Raw genomic sequence first — 23,191 nt, forward strand, 5'->3', positions numbered from 1 at the left:
AACATATGATGGGTTTTTCCTTCCCTGAACTCAGTCTTTCAGGTTGACAGAGTCAGGAATGGGACAGAAACAGATTTTTTTCCCTCCCTGAACAGTGTCTGTCAGGTTCAGAAGACACGCAGCTGAATATGGAGCGAGGTTTTCATGCTCTCGGGTCTCCGGCTCAGCCTCGGTCAGCTGAGTCCTGACAGCTCAAACAGACGCAGGCAGCTGCTCTGCTTCCACTGATTTAAACTGAGAGACCTCTGACACCTGACGGCTGGTTTCACACATGAGCGCGGACTGTATATCACACCGACACGCCTGAGAACACACAGACGGTGACCAGTAAAGGGACATAAACTTAATGTTTATCACAGTCAGTGTTAATAACGTTCTCTGTTTTTAAAGAAACCATGATCACACTCGTCTCCGTGATTTGTTTAAAAAGATTCATACTTGTTCGTTTTTATTTTCCTGATTCTTATGTTGATTTCAAACGGATTAAATAAATAACCCCCCCATCCGGAGGTCACAACAGCTCATCATGGGTGGATATTCAATCATTTCCAACGCCTCTGTGATTCATGTAAGGAATCCTGTTTTACTGGTATCGTATATATTTGTGTACATTCGGTTTCCAGTCATAAAAATGTTTCCTGTTTTGTTCGCGGAGGTCATCGACCCTAAAACAGCAACGCAAACACTTTTTAAGCAGCTTCTTCAAATTGTATTTAATACATATTACAATAAAGTCATTAAAGAAGGACTTCAGTTTCAACTCATTTCAGATCTGATAAAAAAATATATATTTTTTTTAAGAAGTTTATTTTTATGCCGGCGGTTAGAGTCAGAAAACAGAAGGAGAGAGAGAGTGGGGAACAAGCTGCAGGAAAGGAGACAAAGGTCGGATTCAAACCCGGGCCGTCCACTATGTTGTGTTTGTGTTGTTGTTGTTTGGGGCAAAAGGTTGAAGTGATTTATAGTTTGATTGCCCTCTCTCTCTGTCTCTCTCGCTCCCTCTCTCTCTCTCTCTGTCTCTCTCGCTCCCTCTCTCTCTCTCTATGTCTCTCGGTCTCTCTCTGTCTCTCTCTCTCCTTCTCTCTGTCTCTCTCTGACTCTCTCTCTCTCTCCCCCCCTCTCTCTCTGACTCTCTCTCTCTTCCTCTCTCTCTATGTCTCTCTCTCTGTCTCTCGGTCTCTCTCTGTCTCTCTCTCTCCCTCTCTCTGTCTCTCTCTGACTCTCCCTCTCTCTCCCCCCCTCTCTCTCATGAAAACCTCTCTCCCTCTCTCTCTGACTCTCTTGCCCCCTACCCCTCTCTCTCTTGGTGGTCCGTTCACTTATATCACTAAAACAACATTAAAAACTTCTGTAACTTCTCCTCGATGTATCTAAAACTGAGACTCAGAGTATTTTTAAGAAGCAGGATTTAAAAAACGAGCTTCATGTTTGTTTTTCTGTAGCGCTCGAATAAACCCGGATGTTTTCAGCTGATACTCGTTTTTATATTTTAAAGTTCTTTAATCAAACTCGGTTCACTCACATTGGTGATAATCGGCTCCTAAAAGAAGTTAGTTTCTGTTTTGTGTTGGTACAGACTGCACAGCTGATATTTCAACTGAGATGTTTACCTTCAGTTTAAGAACTTATAAACACAGAATGTTCTCTGTTTGAAGCCAAAAATAAATCTTCAATAGTAAGAAAACAGCCCCCATGTCGCCTCAGACTTCAGGCTTTAAAATGGATTCTTTTAAATCTTTTGATATCAAACTAAAGGAAACTTCTTCAGAGACTCGTGCCGTTAGCTTTTAATCTTTTTCTCGACTTGATGAAACAGTTGATGTTGCGTGTTGACCGTCTCACATGCAGTAAATCACTCTTGCACAACCCCGAGAGCAAGAGAGACCACGTGTCGTCGAGACCCTCAGAGAGCTCCGGTTACATCTGATAATCAAACTAATCCTGCGTTCTGTTTGGCTACAAGTCCGGGTCTGGACTTGCAGCGGGCCGCTCTAATTCAGCATAAAAACAGCAACAAGACGAAAACATTTCCAGCACAACATTCAGCAACATGTGACTTTAGAAGTGAAGGGGGTAGCTAATGTTGCCACCTGCCTGGCTCCTCGGCCTCCTGCAGCTGTTTAAAAATAACCTGCAGAAACGCTTGCAGGGCAGAAAAGCCCTCCTGCTGGCCTTATCTCAAAGACCAGGATCAAATCCTCCGCTGGAATCCTGAACCTCCAGCAGCAGGCCCTTATATGAAGGGAGCTGAAGCTGCAGCAGAGTGGAGCTCGAAAACCTGAACACTGTGTACAAACAGAGACACTGGACCTGGACCTGGACCAGAACCAGAACCAGGCCTGGACTGTGGGAGTGTCTGTGGAGACTCAGTGTGGTGTGTGTGTGTGTTACAGAAACATTGTGAGGACTGGCTCAGGTGTGGTTGGACTTACTCTGTCGCTCTGTTCCAGCTTTGTACCGCCCAGGAACCACTCGACAACGATGTCTTCGTACGACAGCTCGCACTCGAAGGTGGCGGTCTCTCCGGCGGTCACGGTGACATCCTTCAGAGGCCTCTGCAGGCTGATCACTCGGGCTTTAGATTGGGGAGAAGACATGGTTAGCCCCCCCCCTCAAACAGGTCAATAGATCCACAAGTATCCGCACATAAAGCGGGCTAATCCTCAGTGGCTAATCCTCATGGTGTGGTTGAGCTGAAGGCAGGCCGCTGGAGCCCTCAGGACAACTGAACACTGCCTCCCTGGGACTTGGCATTGGGGGGCCCAGCTCATTAGCATACGACCAGCCGTCAGATGGTTATGGCTGCCAGAGACCAGTAAGGGACGGGGTCGCGTCCTACCCCCTGCCAATCACTGCAAACCTGCTCTAGATAAGGCATGTGGCTTCTAAAATAACCAAGGACCCTGATTGGCTGTGAGCCCACTTCTGTCAAACCCATCAGGGGGGGACAATCTGCTCCTGTCAATCAGCATACAGCATTTTTCCTGGAAACGGAGAATGTGGACTGGGAGCAGGAGTTACCCAACGTTACATTCCCTGTTCTGTAACAGTCCGTGTTATAACGGCGACATGTTGGTGACTTGGCTGATTCAGGAAGTGGGTTTGGATTAACAGGCAGCATCAAGTATTTACAACAGGCTTCCTCACATGCCTGAATGAAAGCCCTTTAACGGGCAGTTAATTTCTCTGGCAGCGACAGTGACAGCCAGCTGAGAGCTGCACGCTTCTTTAATCAGCGAGTGTCACAGTGAAGAATTTACTGGCATTATCTGCTCGCCCTGAATCATCTTTGCACGGCTCGCGCTCAGATATTAACCAACTTATCTCCAACCAGACTTTTAACACTTTATCTGCCTGAGTCTAAAAACAGTCTGGAAAGACTGTTTTAGAAAACTTAAGATTTAGGTTACAAAAACTGCAAGGTTCTCTGAATCTGAACATTTGATTTGAGCCCTTTGAGACATTTTGAGCCCTAAAAATAAACATCAAAGACATCCTGAGAGACTTCAGAGATTTGAAACAGCAACAGAGAATCATTCATCTTTTCAAGTGGAAGCAGCGCCACATATTAAATAACTCTTTGTGTATTTAAATTTGAGAATAAACGTCCTGTTTTTGTTGGTATTTGGAATCATCTAACACTCAGCTGTGCTTTTATTTTGTACTCTTTAAAGGGAGCATCAGACACAGAAACCTCAGTGTTGTCTGATGTGAGGCTGACCACGTTTCCACAAACGGCCTGTGACTCATGTGAAGGTTATTTCTGTCACCTTTGACCCTGAGCTGAGCTGAAGATTTGGCATTGGCAGCCGAGAAGTCCACGCTTCCGACCATGTCCCTCCTGCAGTTAAAGAGGATCAGGATGTGTCGGGCGCCCTCCTCCTTGATCTCGACATCCTGAGAAATCGAAAGTCCACAAACTTGAATCATCAAAACCAAAATGAGAGAGCAGCTGACAGGAGAACACCGACTTCTCGTACAATGATGACAATGCTTTCAGCGTTTGTTCTTACAGCAGACGGGTGGAGCGTCTCTCCCTTCAGTTTCCACACGGCGTGGAGATCCTCCTCGGAAATTTCTGTCTCAAACTTGGCCGCCTCTGTCTCTGTGACCTCCACGCTGTAAAGCGGGCGCACTACCTTGATGTCTCGCTCTGCAGAAGTTCAAAAAGACGTTAGAGGGAGAGAACGAGAGAGGCGGTGAAGCTGAGTGCAGTCGGTTAGAGAAACCTCGAGATCATGGAGTGAAATTAGTGCGATGATGTCGTCGTAAACGTGAGCAGACGGCAGGTTGAGATGGTCGGTGGAGGACAAACAGTGACAGTGTGCGAGCAGCGGACGCTCTCATTCAGAGCGTCTTACAATGTGTGCAAAAGCAGATGACGTGGAGGAACTCTGGACTATCATCCAACCCTCTAAACATCTCTACACAGATACAGATAACATTTTAACGCTTATCAGGACTTTTATTTATTTAGAGGTGTTTTTGGGCCCTTTTGCCTTTATTGGATCGGACAGCTGAAGAGAGACAGGAAATGTTTGGATGAGAGAGAGTGGAGGGGGGGAGCATGCAGCAAAGGGCCGAGGTCAGATTTGAACCCACAGCCGCTGCGACGAGGACTGTAGACATGGGACATGCAAAATGACCACTATCCACAGTACTGCCATATCTAAATAACACAAAACTGTGGAAAGTCTGCTAAGAATCAGATGGAAGGCCCTGATGACCCTGAGAGGGATCATCAAGTAAACACCCACACAGATCTTACTTTAAAGGAGCAATATGTAACTCTGACCCCTAGTGTTTAAAATGGGTACTGCAGTCTAAATTCAAAACATTGCAGAGAGCTGTGTCCCATCCACTCCTCTCTAGAGTCGATGCTCACGCAGAATGCCATGTGGTGGACACTGAAGCTTCAGTGTTTAGCCAGCTCTGCATCGGTCTGTAAACCTTTCTGTATATGGTCATAACGCTGATTTCAGATGTATCGGGTTGGATGATCCTCCAGGGTTATATAAAACAGGTCACACACAATGAGAACATTCAGAGAACAGGACACAGTTATGTAGGATGGGGGGAAAGGGAAACATCGGCCCAGAGAAAGGCGGGGTTTCGATGATCGGCGGTTGACCGGGCCTCACCGCGGTCTCGGGGGAGGGGCTGATCGGCGCAAGTTTTACCTTCAATGTTCAGGTCGGCTGTGGTTTTGTCGGTGCCACAGTCGCAAGTGAATGCTCCCTTGTGGCTCTTCGCTGCCTTCTTGATGACCAGCGTGCGCTTCTTGCCGTCTGATTGGAGAAGAATGTTCTTGGAGGGAAATATTTCGCTACCGTCTTTGAACCATTTGACCTCAGCGGCGGCCTTACTCAGCTCGCAGGGCAAAATCACCTCGTCTTTCTCGACGGCGGTGTAGTTCTGTAGCTTCACTGTGAAGTACAGGTCGCCCTCTGCAGGAAGGCAAACAACAACACCAGAAATAAGCGGTTAAAAACAACTTCCTGCGAGCTAAACACATGGATATGCTAACTCTCTCTTTGGAAATGTTGCTGCATCCTTCCAGAAACGGATACTAACCGAGCACGGTGAGCATGGCCTCTGAAGTTTTGCTCACGGCCTCCACTTTGATCATGGACGTGTCGTCGATGCTGACCTCCTTGAAGGCCAGCGTGTGGACTTTGCCGGCCTCGGACATGTGCACCACCTTGCTGGGGTGCAGCCGGACGTCGTTTTTGTACCAGACCACTGGGATCTTTTCATGAGAGAGTTCAACGCTGAACTCTGCAGTTTCACGCTCCTTCACCGTCACATCTTTAATCGGCTTGATAAATTCGAGCCGAATACCTGACAAACAGAAATTATAGACACATTTGAAGGTTTTTTACAAACTCACACCAATTACAGGACACATAAAGCGTTACGGTTTGGTCATACTCATGTCCTCCCCAATGAAGACATCTCACCAGGGAAGCCGTCTGACTCCATTTACCTTTGATGATCAACTTCCCAGAGGTCCTTTTGTCCTCAGCCTCAAACATGTATTTGGCCTCGTCCTCATATTTGGCAGATTTTATAATTAGAATGTGCTTCTTCCCTTCTACCTGGAGGTCAAACTTGTCATCGTTTGATAGCTCCTGTGATCCTTTCAGCCAACGGAAGCTTTTGGGTTCTCTAGAAATTTCCAGCTCAAATCTCGCCTCGTCCTTTTCGTAAACATGCTGGTCAGCCAGTGGCGTAATGAAAGACACGGGTGGCTCTGTTGGTTCAGACACATTGAGTTAACATCGAGGCGCCGAGGGATGGCTCAGGAATAAAAAACCTTTGGCATCTTTTCTAAACGAATTTAAGAACCAAAGGTACGAAAGGATGAATGCTCAGGTGCTGAGGCGGTTAAGATTCACAGAAGAAAAGCGTTAGCACCAATCTGCGCCCAGACAATCGTTAAACAAAGGTAGCGTGAGGAAGTGAAAGCTCACCCTTCACTTTCAGGTTGGCCGAACACTTGGCGTTAGCGGCGGTAAACGCCAGCTCGCCTGTTTGAGGCACTTTGCAGTTGTACAAAACCAAAGTGTGTTTGGCGCCATCTTCCACGATCTCAACGTCCTGTTGGTGGTCGACAAACTTTCAGTATAAAACAAGTGGCCTCAAAGAAATGTGATGACAGCAAGGTTGTGGTTGGTTCACTTCCATTTGTTAACCAATGACAGAAGGAACTCGTACTTTGAATCTTAAGTTAGGGAGAAACTTGAACATGATCTCGTTCCCTTAAGGGTTAACTGAAAATGAAAATGAATCAAACCACAGGTGAGAGAATATCTGCGTGGATGTGTTGAAGACATACGGCAGATGGACTGAGGACTTCTCCATTCAGCTTCCACTGGCCGTGGACGTCGTCTTCACTGAGCTCGACCTCAAATCGAGCCGTCTCTCCATCAAACACCTCAACGCCATACAATGGCCGAACCACCTTGATGTGGCGAGCTGACGTTTAAGAGAAGGGACAAGATTCTTACTGAACATTTAGACATAAATATTCAACACAACATAAATACAGAAACATAAACTGACTTCAACAACGGACAGACACAGAGCTGGAGGACATGTTGGACCTCTACCTGACACCACACACAATAAACCTCCTTTATGATGCTGTAAGCAACATCGTCAAAGCCATTAACAACCAAACGGCCAAAACCACGGTGATCCAGTCGGTCATATTGGACTGACATGGAACATCGAGGGAGCCATTTGGTTCTCTATGGAACATTTTTGAGGGGCCACAGTTATTCAAAAAGCTGAAGAACAATAAAGGGAGGTTTGTTTCTTCAGTTTGATGGTTTGATAACAGAAACCATGAAAGTAATCTGAAGAAGTGGCTCTAATGGCACACGAGTAGACAGACCAAATGATACACAGCCAGGGTTATGGTGGAAGAGCACTACAAGAGTGGACGGATGGAGGGATAGGAGAGACCACACAAAGGTGGTGACAATGGATGTTAAGAAGTGATGAAACCACAAGGTTTGAGCTGAGGTTAGGAGGTGGAGGACATGATGAGCAGGTTCATCAGGAAGGTGGAAGTTGCCTGGATGGAGGTGAATGCCAAACAGCAAACACAAAATCTGTGTTTTTACCTTCAATGTGGAGCGTTGCTGATGTTTTGTCAGTTCCACAGTCACATAAGTACTGTCCTTTGTCTTTGTCGCCAACTTTCTTGATGACGAGAGTTCTACGTTTGCCCTCAGCCTTAATGGCCACCATCTTAGAGGGCTTGACCTCGGCCTCATTGTGGTACCACATGACATCGACGTCTTTGCTGAGCTCGCACTCGAGAACCACCTCGTCTTTCTCCACTGCAGTGTAGTCCTGCAGCTTGACTGTGAAGTAAGCATCTCCCTCTGGAATGGGGAAATGTTTGCATGACTCTCCGAGGCAGAAAAACAAAACAAAAAAATAAAAAGGATATATGGAAGGAGGCAGACAAAGGACAAGACGGGGACACAAGTGAACGACATAGAGAAGACAGAAAATGGTTGACACAAACATGGACAGAAATACAAACAGCTGTGGGGAAGAATACAAACAGATACAGAGAAGACACAGGTGGCTGATCTGGGTTTACCTATGACCGTCAGGTTGGCCATGGAAGGAATTCCTTTGGCCTCAGCCTTAATTTGGCAGATATCATCCAGAGTCACTTCCTTTATTTCTAGCATGTGTCTCTTTCCGTCCACATGAGTGAGCACTGTTCTGCTCGGATGGATTTTCACATCGTTTTTATACCAGGTGACGGGGATGTTCTCATGAGAGAGCTCCAGCTCGAAGCGAGCCATGTTGCCTTCCTTCACAGTTTGGTCCTTTAGCGGTGAAATGAATTTGAGCCTGATACCTACAGTTGTATTAATAAAGGATATTCATGTGAGTTAGTTTAAGAGTGGAGGAAACTAACTCAATGAAGGGAGTCATGATAATAACGGTTCCTCTGGTCGGCGGCCCAGCACTTACCCTCCACCGTGAGTCTCGCTGTTGAGGTTTTGTCCAAAACCCCAATCGTGTATTCATCCTCGTCATCAAACTCACAGCAGTTTATTATCAGCATATGCTTCTTTCCATCATCGATGATGTCATACTTTTGGTCCGGGGTGATGATGTCATCCCCCCTGAACCACATGACCTTAGAGACATCCTTCGTGATGGTGCATTCAAACTTAGCTTGTTTCTTTTCAGGCACAGACACGTCCTTCAGTGGGACTACAAAGGCCATTTCGATTTCTAGGTTCAAAGGTGACACAGGGACAACACAAACATCAAAAACACAACGAATAACAACAGAACAACAAGTGGCCAGTTCACCATGTTCTCCATTGTACTGGGTTCTTCCCATCAATGGCTCACATGTTTATAGAATCCCACCAACCCCACCCCAAAGCCTATCATTGGGACACATTAATGGTAAACACAGCTCAATTAACCAGCTGGAGATTTCCTCGGGTTGTCAGGGAGGGTCAGGGTGGAAGGATGAAAAGCTGTCATCAAGGAATGAAGTCCTGCTGGTCAAAGAGTTCTCCATGTTTGAGATAATCGCCAAAGGGAAGGGTTCATCCACCATCCTCGGATTTATCAAGATGAAACAAGTATCTTCTGTCTTCAGGTCTTCCTCTGTTCTACCTACTGCTGAATCAAACACTTCCTGAATTAAGCAATTTTTGGTAAACCAATAGACTATGTGATGTTATGTTTGGTGGATTTAATAAACTGGCCACTGTACATAGCTTAACACTTAATCACAGACGGAGGACAGAATGTACTGTAGATACACTTCACATCAAATTCGACAGAACACCAGAAAGGTTTACAATTTCCAGTTAACAGAACAACAAAGACAGGATGCAACTCCCAGCATTGGGATGAGGTTGGGTCCCAATATCAGAATCCTTCGCCAACTTCCTGGGATTCAGTAAGTCTCATCAATCATCAATCCTGGTAAATAAAGATCTAAGGTCCGCTCTCACGTGCTGTACAGCTTTATTTTGTGGTCCACGGACTTTACGCCTTTATTTTTACAGCTAATACCCAAGAATCCTGATAGATTGTAATTCCATTACCAGGTACCTGGAGTCCCCCTTACCTTTGACATTGAGCATCGCGCTGGTTACGGCGTTCAGAGCCTGGTAGGACACTTCTCCAGCCTGGTCCAACTGGCAACTTTTCAGAATGAGCTTACGCACTGCACCCTCCATCAGGATGTCGCACGTCTGATGAACACATTACATTATATATTTACATAGTATTGAGAATGTGTAATTACAAGCATTTAGACTTGGGACCACAACAGGTCCATGCTGCCTTACCGGGGATCTGGTCAAAACCTCCCCTTTGAGCTTCCATTCCCCTGGAACATCGTCCTCAGAGATCTCTGTCTCAAACATAGCATCTTCCTTCTCAACCACCTCAACGCTGGCCAGGGGCTTCAGGATCTCAGCCTCCCGCTCTGAGAAAGAGAATTGGTTATTTATGATGATAATCAGGAGAAGGATAGAACGATATGCAGGTTTGAGGGGTTAAAGTTAAAAAGGAAGGTAAGCAGGTAGATAAACCTCCTAGCGTTAGCTTAGCGGTGTAGACACGTCCTTCCACCTCCATGGCGTATTCTGCAACATCCTCGGGCTGACAGTTCTTGATGGTCAGTGTCAGCTCCTTCCCTTCCTTCTTGATCTCCACCTTGTCAGAGGGCGTGACCTCAGTCTCTCCCTTCATCCACTTCCAGTTGGGGGTGTCCTTGAAGAGCTCGCATTTAAATGTAGCAGTGGCCTTCGGTTTCACATGCTGGTCTCTCAATGGTTTCACAATCCAGTCCTTAATGATTTCTGTTGGTGTGAAACATTATTTAGTCAGTGTACATCACCCAGTTAAGACACAGCATCTTTAATACTTTATGTGTAGTGTACACCAAGACGGAGGGCTCAAAGATTCCTGCAATTTAAAGCAACCTTTAGGAAGAGAACTCTGATGTAGTGTATCAGTCTTGGCTTCAAAACAGGTCAAAAGACCCTTTCGAAGTCAAGACCAGTCAAGACCACCACTGATCGGCTATTTTTCCACGCATTACTGTGATTAGGAGGAAAACGCCTCTTGAGGGACACGCCCCCTGAACTCAAACATGATGACTTTTCAGTGATATTTATGGTCGTGACTTGTTCTCGCCCTGCTTTGGTCTTGCTCTTGTCTCCGTCTCGTCTGTCTTGGTCTTGGTCTTGGTCTTGGTCTTGTCTCGGTCTTGCCCTGCCTTGTTCTTGGTCTTGACTTGTCTCAATCTCTAAATGTCTCGGTCTGTCTCGGTCTTGGAGCACTCTGGTCTCGGTTAGTGTGGTCTTGACTACAACATTACCCTGATGTTTACCTACTGGTAACCAAGCTGTGATGTGGATATTTGATATAAGCAGAAGGATATTGAGATCAGTTTTAAAATAAAGATCAGCACCATGAAGTTCAGAGCAATTGAATGATATAGTCGTATGTCATCGGCATAGAAAATGAAAAAATGTGGTGTCTTCAGAACGGGTCAAACATGAAGGAACTACAAAAGCATTCCTGTTAATGTTTCCTAGAAATCATCAGTTCTGCTGTGTTTCTGTTTACAGAGATATGAACAACACCCTCTTTCTCCTACCAATGATCTTGACAATTGTTGTGGTCTTGACATCCTCCTGGCCCGCCACCTCACAGGTATAGGTACCAGTTTCCTCCTCAGCAGTGTTCTGAATGGTCACGGCGTGCTGCATACCAATGATATTAATCTGAATTTTGTTGGCCTTCTTCTTCAGGACCTCGCCGTTCCTTTTCCACACCACATCTCTCTCCTTGTTCAGCTCACAGGTCATGTACAGAGGCTGACCCTTCAGAACTGAAGTCTCCTCCTCCAGCTCTTTGATCCATTTCACAGGAAGCTCTGTGAGGACATCAAATGACAATCAGACATTAGATTATTTACAAGCTGATTTAAGATTCTAGACTTGTGGTTCCGAAGAAGATGATGTATTTACCTTCAACGATGAGCTTGGCTGTGCATTGTATTTCCTTGCCGGCGTTCTTTGCTATACAGGTGTAGTCACCGGTGTCCGACAGCTGAACGTCAATAATGGCTAACTTGCGATCTTTGCCGTCAGAAGTGAACTTGTGCTTGGGACTCTCGCGTAGATTACTGTCATCTTTCATCCAGGAAGTGATAGCAGTGGAGGGCGAGACCTCACACTCAAACATAGCAGATGAGCCGATAGACTCGGCTTCCTTCAACACGATGTCCTGAAGCTTCTTGATGAACTTCAGGGGGACGGCTTTGAGCTTGAATCCTGCAAAGGGTTCCTCTGGTGGAGACGGACCCTTTCCACCAGGCCTCAGACCTCGGCCCCTGCCTTCTCCGGGGGACGGGGTTTGTTTGGCTGAAAAACAGAGGGAAGAAAATCAATTGACTTTGAATTTCAGGAGGATCTGGTGGCATCACCAGGGGGGGAAAGGGTACGTTTTTCTTGTTGACTAATCACAGAACAGATCATAGATTACTGAATATAACAGACTTACGTTTCAGTCCTCTACCTCTGCCTCTTCCTGCTTCTTCAGCTGGTTGTCCCTCTGTTCAGAAAGAATCAAAATGACTTTGCTGCAAACGATATCATCACAAGTTAATGTACCCAAACATGCAATTATCAGGCTGTATATGTCCATGGGAAGCAGGATATGAGGTGATAGTGATGCTCATTCAATGAAATGACAATGAATTCACTCACAATTCAACCCAATGTATAACAAATGATTAACCCTTTGACGACAGGACAGGATGGAGTAAAACGCAGAAAGATGTAATGACTAGTGGAGGGGGAACATGTTGGACTGATGGGGATGGGGTGATATTGAAATGGCGGACACGGAAACACGGTTACAGAGATGACACAAAGCGATGACTATGGACACACTGATTCACAGAATGATAATTAACAAACACACAAAGAGAGACACAAAGAGATGGAGTAAATTCTGTCACAGTTAAGATGCGATGAGGCGATGACGCTTTAGATAGAAGCATGTCGGTTGGAATGAGCAGAGATTATTCAGGGCATGATGAGATCGAGATCGTCACCCAATTAGGATGGGTCACTACCATCTCACCTCTCCTGGTCACCCCTGGTACCTCCAGAGCACCTTCCTCTGCTTCACCTTCCCAGTCCTCTGTGGGGACTAGCTCCCAGCCCCAGGCCTCCTCTTCCTCCTGCTCTGCCTCTTCTGCTTCATACTCCTCTTCAAACACCTCCTCCTCTGGCTGGGTGGTGATCTTCTTCATCTGTACAGCTCCAGGAGAGACTTCCTTGGCCAGAGGAACCCTTCTTTCAGGCTTTGCTGGTTCTGCGGCCTCCTCTGGGGATGGCTTCTTCGGGATCTTTTTGAGAGTCACAGCTTCAATGGATTCTCTCGGTGAAATAGTTTTAGGAATCTTTTTGAGTTTCTCCAAACTCGGTCTCCTCTCAGCAGGGACTTTCTCTTCTTCTTTAAGCTTCTCAACTTTAGGAGATGGTGTCTTTTTCAGCTCGACCTTCTTCAGTTTCTCAAAAGGCTTCAAAGCCACCTCCTCTTTCTCCTCTTTGGCCTTGGGTATGATTCCCTTCTTCAGCTGCAGAGGTTTGGGCTCATCAGGAACCTTTTCAGGTTTCTTAACAGGTGTTGCTGCAGGAGGTACTGTCTTCTCCACTGGAACTGCTTCTACCTCCTTTGGCCTCTCCTCCTTCTTCTCCGGAACTTCTGGGATCTCAGGTTTTTTCGCTTTAGTTTCTGGCTCTTGTTCCTTCAGCTTTTCGTCCGGACTGCGACGCTGGCGCAGTTCATCGATCGGCTTCCTCTCCTTCTCCTCTGCTGGTTTCTTCTCAGGCTCTGCAGCTTCTTTGGATGGTCTGCTGAAGGGCTTCAGCTTAACTGACTCAATTTCTTCTTCCTTTGTTGGGATTTTCTTCACCTTGGTGGGCGGTTTGACCTCCTCTGGCTCTTTCTGTGGAGTGGTCTTTTTATCTACTGGTTTTGGCACCTTGGCTGCTGGCTCCTTTACCTCTGGAGAAGGTTTCTCAGGTTTCTTTGGAGGTTCTTTGGGCTCCACCTCTCTGGGTGTCCTCTCACCCTTTTGGAAAGGCACAGTATCCCTGTCCGGCCTCTCCTTCTTATCTTTCTCTGGCTCTTCAGCTGGCTTGGCAGACTTTTCAAACGGTTTTAGTTTAACTACTTCTGGTTCTACTTCCTCAGAAGGCAGTTTCTTGACTTTCTTCAAGGTTGCACTTGGTGGGGCAGGCTCCTCGTCCTTTTTCGCCTTGGGAGTCTTCTTCAGAGAAATCTTATCTTCAGGCTTCTCATCTTTTCGGGTGGGTTTCTGGCGGTTCCATGCATCTTTAGGAGCTTCTTTTTGGTCCTTTTCTTTAGCCTGCACAATTTCTGGCTTCTTCACAAGTTCTGCTTTCTCTCGAGGCGTCCTCTCCTCCACTGTTCTCCTGGTGGCGACTGACATCTCGACAGCCTCTTCTCTGAGCACCAGCTCCTCGACCTGGAAGACGGTAGTCTTGGTGACCTTCTGGGGTTTTTCCTCTTCTTTGGCCTCTTTTGGTGAGACCGAGGGGATCTTCTTCAGCTTTATAACCTCCTGCTCCTCTTCCACTTCCTTAATGACTCTGGTTGTTTTCCTCAAGGTGGGAATCTCAAATGTTCCCTCCTCTTCCACGAGAATTTTACCTTTTTTGGGCAGAACCGATTCTGAGGCAGCAAAGATTTGACATTACTCACTGACACTTCACTGCAAGCACAATCTGTGCAAACTACACAAATGTAACTCCAAATGAATATACAAAAGACAGATTCCATTTCACAAATAAGACACAAAACAGACAGAAGAAAATATACACCAGGAACAAGTTCTGGATTTAAAATATATTTTAAAATGTTTCAGACAAAGTTAAAACCAATCAAGGAATATTCTAGCCTGCTTGTATGCACTGTGACTAATGCATAGAGTCCTATGAGTTGTTGGGTGCTGTGTACACTGAGGTGCAAGGTTATTAGAGCGCCTACCTTTCTTGACTCCTCCAGGTGCTTGGACAGGTCCCTTGGTTTCATCTAATATGGAGGTATAGTTCAGAAATGGTTAATGAGGCCGTTTGATTCTTTCAAAACAAACATTTCACTGAATGCAAAAAGTGGGAAGACCTTACAACACAATGAGGATGTGTCATCAAACACATCCGACAAGAAAAGCTCAAAACGTGGAGGACATGAAGCTGTGACACAGAGGCGAAGCAGAGAAGCTCTGTGTCAGATGATTGAGATGAATGACATGTGGTTTTTGTATCGTAAGCACAGAAGAAGAGGTCAGATGAAGTTAAGCTGTGTCAAAGGAGTGATGGATGGCATGCTGGAGAGGCGATGAATTAATGGCTGAACAAACGAGACACACAACATTTAAAGGTGATATAAACACAGCTGACCTTCTAAAGGTCATTCTAACCCACACAGAGCAGACTGACAAGCACAGCAACAAGAAGAAGAAGAGTGGGAACGTTAAACAATGCAAGTGATGAAAGGATGAAAAGGTCCTTTCAGTCCTTTAAACACTTCTACCTTTCTCAGGAGCTTTCTCATCCTGTGGAAGCACCTTGGCCGGTTCTTCAGCCTTCACAATCGGTTGCGGCTTGGACACTTCAAGTATAACAAAAGAGGGTATGATATAACGTCTGACAACAGATAAGGTTACTCTCTGAGAGGACAACACCTTGATACCTGGCTTTGATTCTTCTGGTGGAGTCACTTTCTTCTCCACCTTCTTGCTTTCTTCAGGCCTTTTGGCGTCTTCCTGAACTTTAACCACGGCCTGTGGTCGTCTCTCTTCAACACCAAAGTATAAAAGGAATTCAACAGAGACTTCTCCACAAACACTTTAGTCTAGATCTGACTTTGACACCAAAAGAAAGTCGATATTGCTCAAGTGTGACATTCTTTAGTGAATGTTGTCAACACACTCACAGACATAGAAACGTAAAAACAAGTTGAAAAGAGAAGTTTGGTACCTTCTTGTGGAGCAGCTGGCTTTACCAGCGCTTCTTTGACCTGTGCCGTGGGCTCCTTCTCCTTCACAGGAACTTTGAAATGAAATTATATGACAATCAGAACCTCACTAAGAGAGATGGGGCGAGCACTTACCATGCACAGAAACACAGAGAAAATCAACAACATACAGAGTGGAAGATGGAAGTTCCAAGACGGAAGACATTTAGACACAAATTTCATGTGTCGTCGTCTTTGAAAACATTTCCCTTTGAACACACTGGAACAGCGACACAAAGAAAGTTAGCATGAGACTGGACAGACATGATGGTTTAGATACCAGATGATTAGAAACCAAAGAGTCTGTCTCAGGCGACAGCAGGACGGTTCTTTACAACAAGAATACAGTTTGTGCCCAAACAGAATGGGTGATGTGACGTGGGGATCCTCTCGATAGCGTGATGACAAAGAGGTATGAATGTAATCAATCCAACAGAGGATGAGAGTGCACTGCCATATTTGGTGCTCAGGTCAAAAACACGTGCTCGGTGACACATAACATTGTTCTCTCTATACCTCTGGAAGCTTCTGGTTCCAAAGACAGAACCGTGGTTTCTCTGTCGGACTGACGGCCTTCAGCCTCTCCCTCCTGTCTGCTAATGGTTTCTACTTCCAGAAGAGGGGCGTGTTGGCCTTCTGTTTTCAGACAAGGCTCGCCTTCTTCTGAGTCATGAGTCCTGGAGGCAAACCTTCGGTAGTGTGGAGCGTCTGTTTCGTCCTCACTCGTGTTTTCCTCAGAGATCTTTGTCATGGTTATATCTGTTACTGATGCTTCTCTGACCGTGGGCGTCGCCTCAATATCAGCTTTTGACTCTGTCTTCACATGTTTGGAAAACCTTCCTGCTTCATTGACTATTTCTCGAGATGTTGTAGGTTTAACTAACTGCTCTCCTCTGATTTGTTCTCGGTCAGTGGCTTCTGTTTCTGTTTTGTCTCTGACAGGATCGCTGAATCCCATCATTCTATGTTTCTTAGATTTCTTTGTTTTGGACGATTTCTGCTCAGTCAGCGACTCTTTCGGCGTCGCCTCAGAAAGAGACGTACCAAACGAAGCGACCTTGGTAACTTGACCTTCAGCAGTGACTGCTGTTGGCCATCGTCCTCCATCTATAAAGTTGTGTTCAGCTAATGTAAGTCTAGTTTCCTCTTTTTCTGCAGGTCTGTCTCTGTTGGTATATATTTCTGATCTATCGTCGGCTACGAGGGATTCTTTGGACGTCACCTCGGCTGCAGAAGTGACCTCAGCTTTTCTTTCAGTCTGTTCTAGCTTCTTATTGGTTCCTTCAGTCGGAAAGACAGAAGCTGTTTTATGCTTAATGGAGACCACCTGTGACTGAACTTCTCTGACTGGAGCATCAGATTGAGTGTCTCTAACTGCGTCTCCAGCTTTGGCGAGTGGCGTCTCTGCAGGATCTTGGCCTGGCTGTAATGGTTCTGCACAGGAGTCATCTTTGGTTGTTTGTCTTTTCAAAGATGTAGCGCCCTGATGTTTGTGTGAGTCAACTCTGAAATCTCCCTGGGTATGTTTCTTATCATGGGCGACAGCTGTGAAAGCCTTTCTGTCCATTTCACCTGAAGCTTTGATTACCTGAGTATTTCTATCTGCCATCTCAACTAAATGTTCGTCTGTTTCCTTGGCGGCCTCTGGACCGGAGGAAAGTCTTTTAACAAAAACCTCCCCGCATTCATAAACGTCTGACTTTACGTCTTTTGAAAGCGGGTTAGGTGAGATAAATCTTCGGAGAGTTTCTGTTTTACCGTCTTCAACTACAAGATGTCTTTCAGAAGCGTCCTCCATCACAGGTGCGACTGACGCTCTTCTTAATACGTGTTCTTGTTTTGGTTCTATGACATCTAATGGCGTCACACTTCCATATTGGTCTTTAACTACGACTGTCTTGGATTGCAGTCTTCCCTTTTCTAAACTCTTATCTTTGTCTGTCAGCGATTTTGATTTAATGGATTTGTTAGCGTCTGAAACAGCTGCCTGTTTGGGTCTCGTTTTTATCTCTTCAGCGGAGATAACGCTTGCCGTTTCGTGCATTATTGTGAGTTTTTCTGGAGCTTCTTGTTCTCCTATTAAGTGCTGATCTGTTACTTCTGGTTTGGAGGCAACTGAGATCTTTCTTTGGACTTGTTCCGGTCTTTCAGGCGAGTCCTCTCTAATGGGAGTAACCTTCTCTGTTCTGTGTTCAACTTTATCTACGTTAGACTTTTTAACTGTCGGGTCTTTTGTGGTCTTTGAAGACGTCTTCGACATTAAAGCAAAGTCATCCGACTTGTAATTGCTCTCTCTCTTTGACAGAATATCTTGAACCAGAGTGTCAGGTATGATGGACCTGCGGACGGTTTCTGATTCAGAAGCTCTGTCTTTCACTATCAGGGATCTCTGCAATGTGACCTCCATCACAGGAGCCACAGAAACCTTTCTCTGCAAGTATTCCTGTTCTCTGTCTGTTACTTCTAATGGAGCTACACTTTGGTATTCATCTTTGACGACCACCGTCTCTGACTGCACTTCTCTAAGAGACGTTTTGGTACTCTTCTCTTGAAGGGGTTTTGATTCATTCGTCTGATCCCCTTGGATTAAGATCTCTGCTAGTTGCTCAGACATGTGCCCTTCCTCTGTCTCTCTGACTTCTTTCTTTGGTAAAACCTGTTCTGACTGCGAGTCTCCTGCTGAAGCTGCTGTCGTCGTCTCTGACTGTGTCTGTGTTTGGATCGACTCGTCTGTTTCTTCTTTAGATTTTTTATCTCTTAGTGCTGTAACTGAACCTCGTCTTTTAACCTGCTCTGGCCTCGCTGGTTTCATCTTGATGATCGGGAGAACTTTGCCAGTTTGATCTTTACTTGCTCCAGCTGTCTTGTCTACGTCTCTTTCATCTTTCTTCTCTTTAACTTTGACCACTGCTGTGACTTTAGCCTTCGTCTTAGTTTGTTCCTGTCCTGTTGATTCGGGCTCGGCTGCCTTCTGTATTTGAAATCTAGTAAATGTTTCTTGAGTATCTCGCTCAAACAAAGATTCTGTGTGTGGTACTTTTAGCTCGGTTTCAGGAACACTTACGTCCTTTATTCTAACATGCTGTTGAGGTACTGTGTGTTCCCTATCCTTGATGAGAATCAGTGTTTTTGTTTTATCCTGAGCTGTGACAAACTTGGTTGGGATTTGTTTGTCTGCAGCCTCCTCAGCTTTGGCTAACTCTCGCTGCAGGGATATCGACACCTTCCCAGGAATACTAACTGCTCCGTGGGATTTCTCAACACCTGATGGAACTTCAGTTTCTCTGATTTCTTCAGGTCTCGCAGGATGTAGTTTTAAATCTTTAGAGGTCTCCTCCACAACGTGTGTGACTGAAACCCTTCTCTGGACTTGTTCCTGTTTGGTCTCTTTAAGAGGAATCACTTTAAACGTTTCATCTCTAACTGAGCTGACGTCTATCTGACCTCGCTCAACCACGATCTCTGACAAAGAAATCTCGTCTCCAGTTTTAGGGACCTCGTGTTGAGCTCTCTTTGTCTGAACTCGTTCCTGTGTAATCTCGTGTGAGGCTTTTTGTTCTTTCTCTGTTGGCTCCTTTGAAGGGACATCATCTGGCTTTATAAGAACTTCTCTGACAGGTACGTGTGTTTGTCCCTCAGTGGGAACATTTTTCATTTTGAACTCTGACTGACTTCTAACTCTACCTTCAGAGTTAACTTCTTTCTGTTTGGTGTCTTTCTGTGGAACGCTTTCACTCTGAGGAGTTTGTCCTTCTGTTGGGATCACTTTTGGTGGAACTGCTTTGACTCTTTTCTTTTCAGTTTTGGCTAACTCTTGTTCTCTCATCTCGGGAGTATCTTGATCTGTGAGCCGTTTAACGATCGTCTTCTCCCCAGCAGGAGGAGGAGATGCTTCTCTTTCAGTCGGTTCTTGTTTTGTTTTCATGGTTTCAGTTGGAGGAACTATGTGTTGAGTAACTTTAGGTCCAACTGACTCTGGTTCTCCTGTTGTTTCTCTTAACATCTGTTCTGTTTCTCTAAAAGAAGTCGCCATGCTACCTTTACTACGTGTGTCTTCTGGATCTGATGTATAATGCTCTACCGCTGCTTGAGTTGGTACTCTGCCACATGAGACAGATATCTGTTGGTCAGTTTTCTGTTGTTCTGGTTTTGTTATTTCTTTGGGACCCATTTGTATGAGTTCATCTTTGACTCGGTCCTCATCTCTCTGCTTCTCAGCCATATCTTTTTGAGTCCTGCTTTTTGATAAGATTTCATCTTTTCGAACTAAACTCTCGCCCTGAGCTGCTGGTTTTCCCCTCTGAGGTTCACTTGTACAAGTGTTAGTTCCTGTAGCTTTTGGGACGCCCCTTGTTTTAAGACCCTGTGTCTTTGAAACATCAGTAACAGATATATCACCTCTCGTTTCAGACGGCTGAGCAGCTTCTTCAGTCGGACTTAAAACCCTGTCATGTTTGAGAGATTTTAAACCTTCACCCGCAGACTTTTCTCCATCCTTGTCTTCCACGCTCTCTGCAGAGAGTCCCTCCTCAGATACTAAATCTTTGGAGGTCCTCCGAGTTCCTGTTCTGTTCCTGGCCTTTAAGAGACCAGCTGTGGCCGCTTACGCGTTTAAAAATGATTAAGAGGTTTGAAGAGAAAGCACCACGTGGCGGTGCCAAGAGATTAGGAAAAAAAAACAACAACACAGACACAAACATTTGGAGTTAAACCAAACTTACAAGAGATTATATGAAGGTCTGACAGTCAAAGACAGAAACATGTGCAGTTGTACCTGTAACTCGTGCGTCAGGAGCGTCAGGAATTGTCTTCACCTTTGCTTCAACTTCTTCCAAGAAGAACCGTTTGTTTGTTTGTGTTGAACGCAAGATATTAATGTTTAAGAGAAAGAAGAGAAAGAAAGAAAGGATTAAAAACATCAGGGGTTAAAAAAAGAGAGCCCCTGTAAGTGTTAGAAAAGTGATACAAAGAGTATGGAGATGAGGAGGCGTTAACGGATGAGGTGAGGGAGATCACTGGCTAAACAATGACCTTTGACCCTTGTTATTGTCCAAGGTTTTGGATTTTAATGAAATGCACCCAGATATGGAGACAGATGGAAAAGTTAAAGATGAACATGATCATGAGGTTAGATTTTCTCTTTGTACCTCCAACAGCTCTTTGTGGGGCGATCCGGTTCTTGTCCTCTGGTTTTGGTGGGACTGAAGGTTTAGTCTGAACCGTTTCCTTGATTAAAAGACTTATTTCTTCTGTTTTCATCTCAACACCAACTCTCCGAGGAGGGATGTCTCTGGATTCCCTTTCTTCTGTCTTTGGACTAACTGACTCAAACTGAGGCCTCGGTTGAATCGCTTTTGGTTTCTTTGGCTCGACATCCGTTACTGACTCTTCTGGTTTTACCGTCGGGGTCACCTCTAATTTGGGTTTTTCAGACACTTTCTCCCTTTTTCTATCGACTATTTCATCAGACTCTTTCTCAGGTTTCTTTTCTGCTGGCTCCTGTCTCTTTACTGGTGCTAAAAGTTTGTCTTTTTTAGAGTCTGGAATCACTGGTGGTTTAATTTGAGCTTCTACCTTATTACTTTCTGCAGCTGGCTCCTGTCTCTTTACTGGTTTGTCTTTTTTAGAGTCTGGAATCACTGTTGGTTTAATTTGAGGTTCTACCTTCCTACTTCTGTCCTCTTCCACCACTTTGTCCAGAGTCTGGGGAACTTTTGTTGGTTTGTCTGTAACTCTAACTTCAGTGACTTCAGTGTAAGTTTGACTGTACTGTTCAAACTCTGGGACAGGTGCTGTTATCTTAAAATCATGCTCGATGGATTCCTCATAAGTGACCACTGTCCGAGCCTTTTCCTCTAAGTCCAGCTCTTGTGGAGTCCGTTTTCTTGCTTCAGTGCTGATTGTTATTGGGAAACGTTTGGTTTTATCCAGCATCTCTGTCGGGATGTCTCTGAATACTTTGATTTCTTCTCCCTCAGTAACTCCCTCTTCCTGTTCTCTCTGTCTGGCTTTGCTTTCTGTTGTGATGGTCACCTCCCTTCCCTTTTTGACTGAAACAAAAGCTTCTGCTATTCTTTCTCCCACAGGTTGATTCTCTATCCTCCTGACCTCCCTGTCTTTGTCAGCTTCAGCTTCCTGGACTACAACATTGGCCACTTGTGTTTTTGGTGCGACTCTGCGTTTGGTCAGTCTGGTGTCTGTCTTCTTTGAAGTGTCAGTAACAGATAATTCTCCTCTCAGTTCAGACTTCTGATCTCTTTGTCTCGTCTTTTCTGACGTATTTAAGATATCTACTTCTGTCAACGACACGCCCGTGTCGCCCGGAGGTTCCACTTTGTCCTCGTATGACATTTCTGCGTGTTCTTCCACCGCCTCTTCATGCTCCCACACCTCCTCTGTGGAGGAAACTTTTTCAGTCACGTAATAAACCTCATGCGTCTCCTGTGCTCCTTTTCTCTCGATCTTTACAAGACTGGTAGTCGCTGGAAGTTTTAAGAGGTGAAGAAGAATAGGCGTCATGTGGCGGCGCCAAGAGGTGATGACAAAACACAAAGACAGGCATCAGGGTTAGAAATGGACAACACAGAGATGCATCTAATGCTGCAGGTGATAATCCACATGTTGTGTATTATCATCAAGAGTTAAAACTTCAGGTGAGGTTAAAGAACGCCATCGTGTCTTCACATGGCCGGTACCTTTTTTCTCTGGCTCCACCTCTTTGGGCAGAATCTTCTCTATCGCCACAGTCTCCGTTTCTTTTAAAGAGATGTTCAATTTTTATTCCAAGAGGGCGCACGAGTGGATTGTTTTAGAGAAGAGAATTAAGACAGTTAACAAACACACAGAGAAGTTAACAGCAAACGTTGAATAACACAAAACAGCAAGAAAAAGACTCAAAGAAGAGGGTCAGATGTTACCAATTGAAGACGTGGCAACAGTCCAGTCTGTCGTAAGCATTGACTGCTGGTTCACTGTCAGACTTACCATCTGAAGTACGCCCAAGAAAATGCAATTAATACGTTAATGGTTGAGTCCAAATGGCTAACAGACACTAGTTCAAAGATGCTGCCTAAAAGCCAAAATTATAAATGGTTCAAAACGTGTTCAAGAATTCACGAGAACCAACCGCTTGTAAGTTCAATGGCAAAATGTTTAATTTGGATGGGGGATCGTCCAAATGATAACCAATAAGAGGCATATATTATTCAACATCCACTAAACCATGTTCCTCTAACTCTAACATGTGTCCCTAGTCTGTCTACAACCCCCCCCCCCCCCCCCGATGATGAGAAAAGTCCATCCTCTCCGTCTTCTGCCTGCTCCACTTTTCAGAAAATGTGTGTTCAAACAGGCCGTTTGGAGATTTTCCCTTCATGACATCACAAAGGGCAGTAACCCCTCCCCCAGTTGGGTGACACTCCCACAGTAAGGTGTTTGTTCTGCCCTTTGAGTCTGCCTTCTCACTGTAAACAATATGGACATGGAGCTAGAAAGCCAGAGCCACCAAAGCCCTTCGAGAGAGGGGCGTGGTCAGACACAGCTCATTTACATTTAAAGGTACAGACAC

General features: G+C 45.3%; 1 protein-coding gene across 1 annotated transcript in view; it reads right to left on the minus strand.

Moving 5' to 3' along the window:
- The window catches only part of LOC109985180 (titin-like), a 200,169-nt gene that overhangs the window by 92,884 nt on the left and 84,094 nt on the right, over positions 1 to 23,191 (minus strand). Inside the window, exons 95-119 of the mRNA XM_065962524.1 lie at positions 22,320 to 22,379; positions 20,772 to 22,106; positions 20,399 to 20,452; positions 15,588 to 15,659; positions 15,301 to 15,405; positions 15,142 to 15,219; positions 14,596 to 14,640; positions 12,661 to 14,280; positions 12,076 to 12,126; positions 11,541 to 11,936; positions 11,168 to 11,446; positions 10,095 to 10,364; positions 9,849 to 9,988; positions 9,626 to 9,752; positions 8,503 to 8,769; positions 8,120 to 8,386; positions 7,632 to 7,895; positions 6,839 to 6,978; positions 6,474 to 6,600; positions 5,987 to 6,253; positions 5,575 to 5,841; positions 5,181 to 5,447; positions 4,014 to 4,153; positions 3,771 to 3,897; positions 2,433 to 2,575 (exon numbers count right to left, since the gene is read on the minus strand). Of these exons, the coding sequence (XP_065818596.1) occupies positions 2,433 to 2,575; positions 3,771 to 3,897; positions 4,014 to 4,153; positions 5,181 to 5,447; positions 5,575 to 5,841; positions 5,987 to 6,253; positions 6,474 to 6,600; positions 6,839 to 6,978; positions 7,632 to 7,895; positions 8,120 to 8,386; positions 8,503 to 8,769; positions 9,626 to 9,752; positions 9,849 to 9,988; positions 10,095 to 10,364; positions 11,168 to 11,446; positions 11,541 to 11,936; positions 12,076 to 12,126; positions 12,661 to 14,280; positions 14,596 to 14,640; positions 15,142 to 15,219; positions 15,301 to 15,405; positions 15,588 to 15,659; positions 20,399 to 20,452; positions 20,772 to 22,106; positions 22,320 to 22,379 (6,908 nt within the window). The remainder of the gene's footprint in view (positions 1 to 2,432; positions 2,576 to 3,770; positions 3,898 to 4,013; positions 4,154 to 5,180; positions 5,448 to 5,574; positions 5,842 to 5,986; positions 6,254 to 6,473; positions 6,601 to 6,838; positions 6,979 to 7,631; positions 7,896 to 8,119; positions 8,387 to 8,502; positions 8,770 to 9,625; positions 9,753 to 9,848; positions 9,989 to 10,094; positions 10,365 to 11,167; positions 11,447 to 11,540; positions 11,937 to 12,075; positions 12,127 to 12,660; positions 14,281 to 14,595; positions 14,641 to 15,141; positions 15,220 to 15,300; positions 15,406 to 15,587; positions 15,660 to 20,398; positions 20,453 to 20,771; positions 22,107 to 22,319; positions 22,380 to 23,191) is intronic.

The sequence above is a fragment of the Labrus bergylta genome, chromosome 13, assembly GCF_963930695.1.
Source record: "Labrus bergylta chromosome 13, fLabBer1.1, whole genome shotgun sequence".
NCBI lineage: Eukaryota > Metazoa > Chordata > Actinopteri > Labriformes > Labridae > Labrus > Labrus bergylta.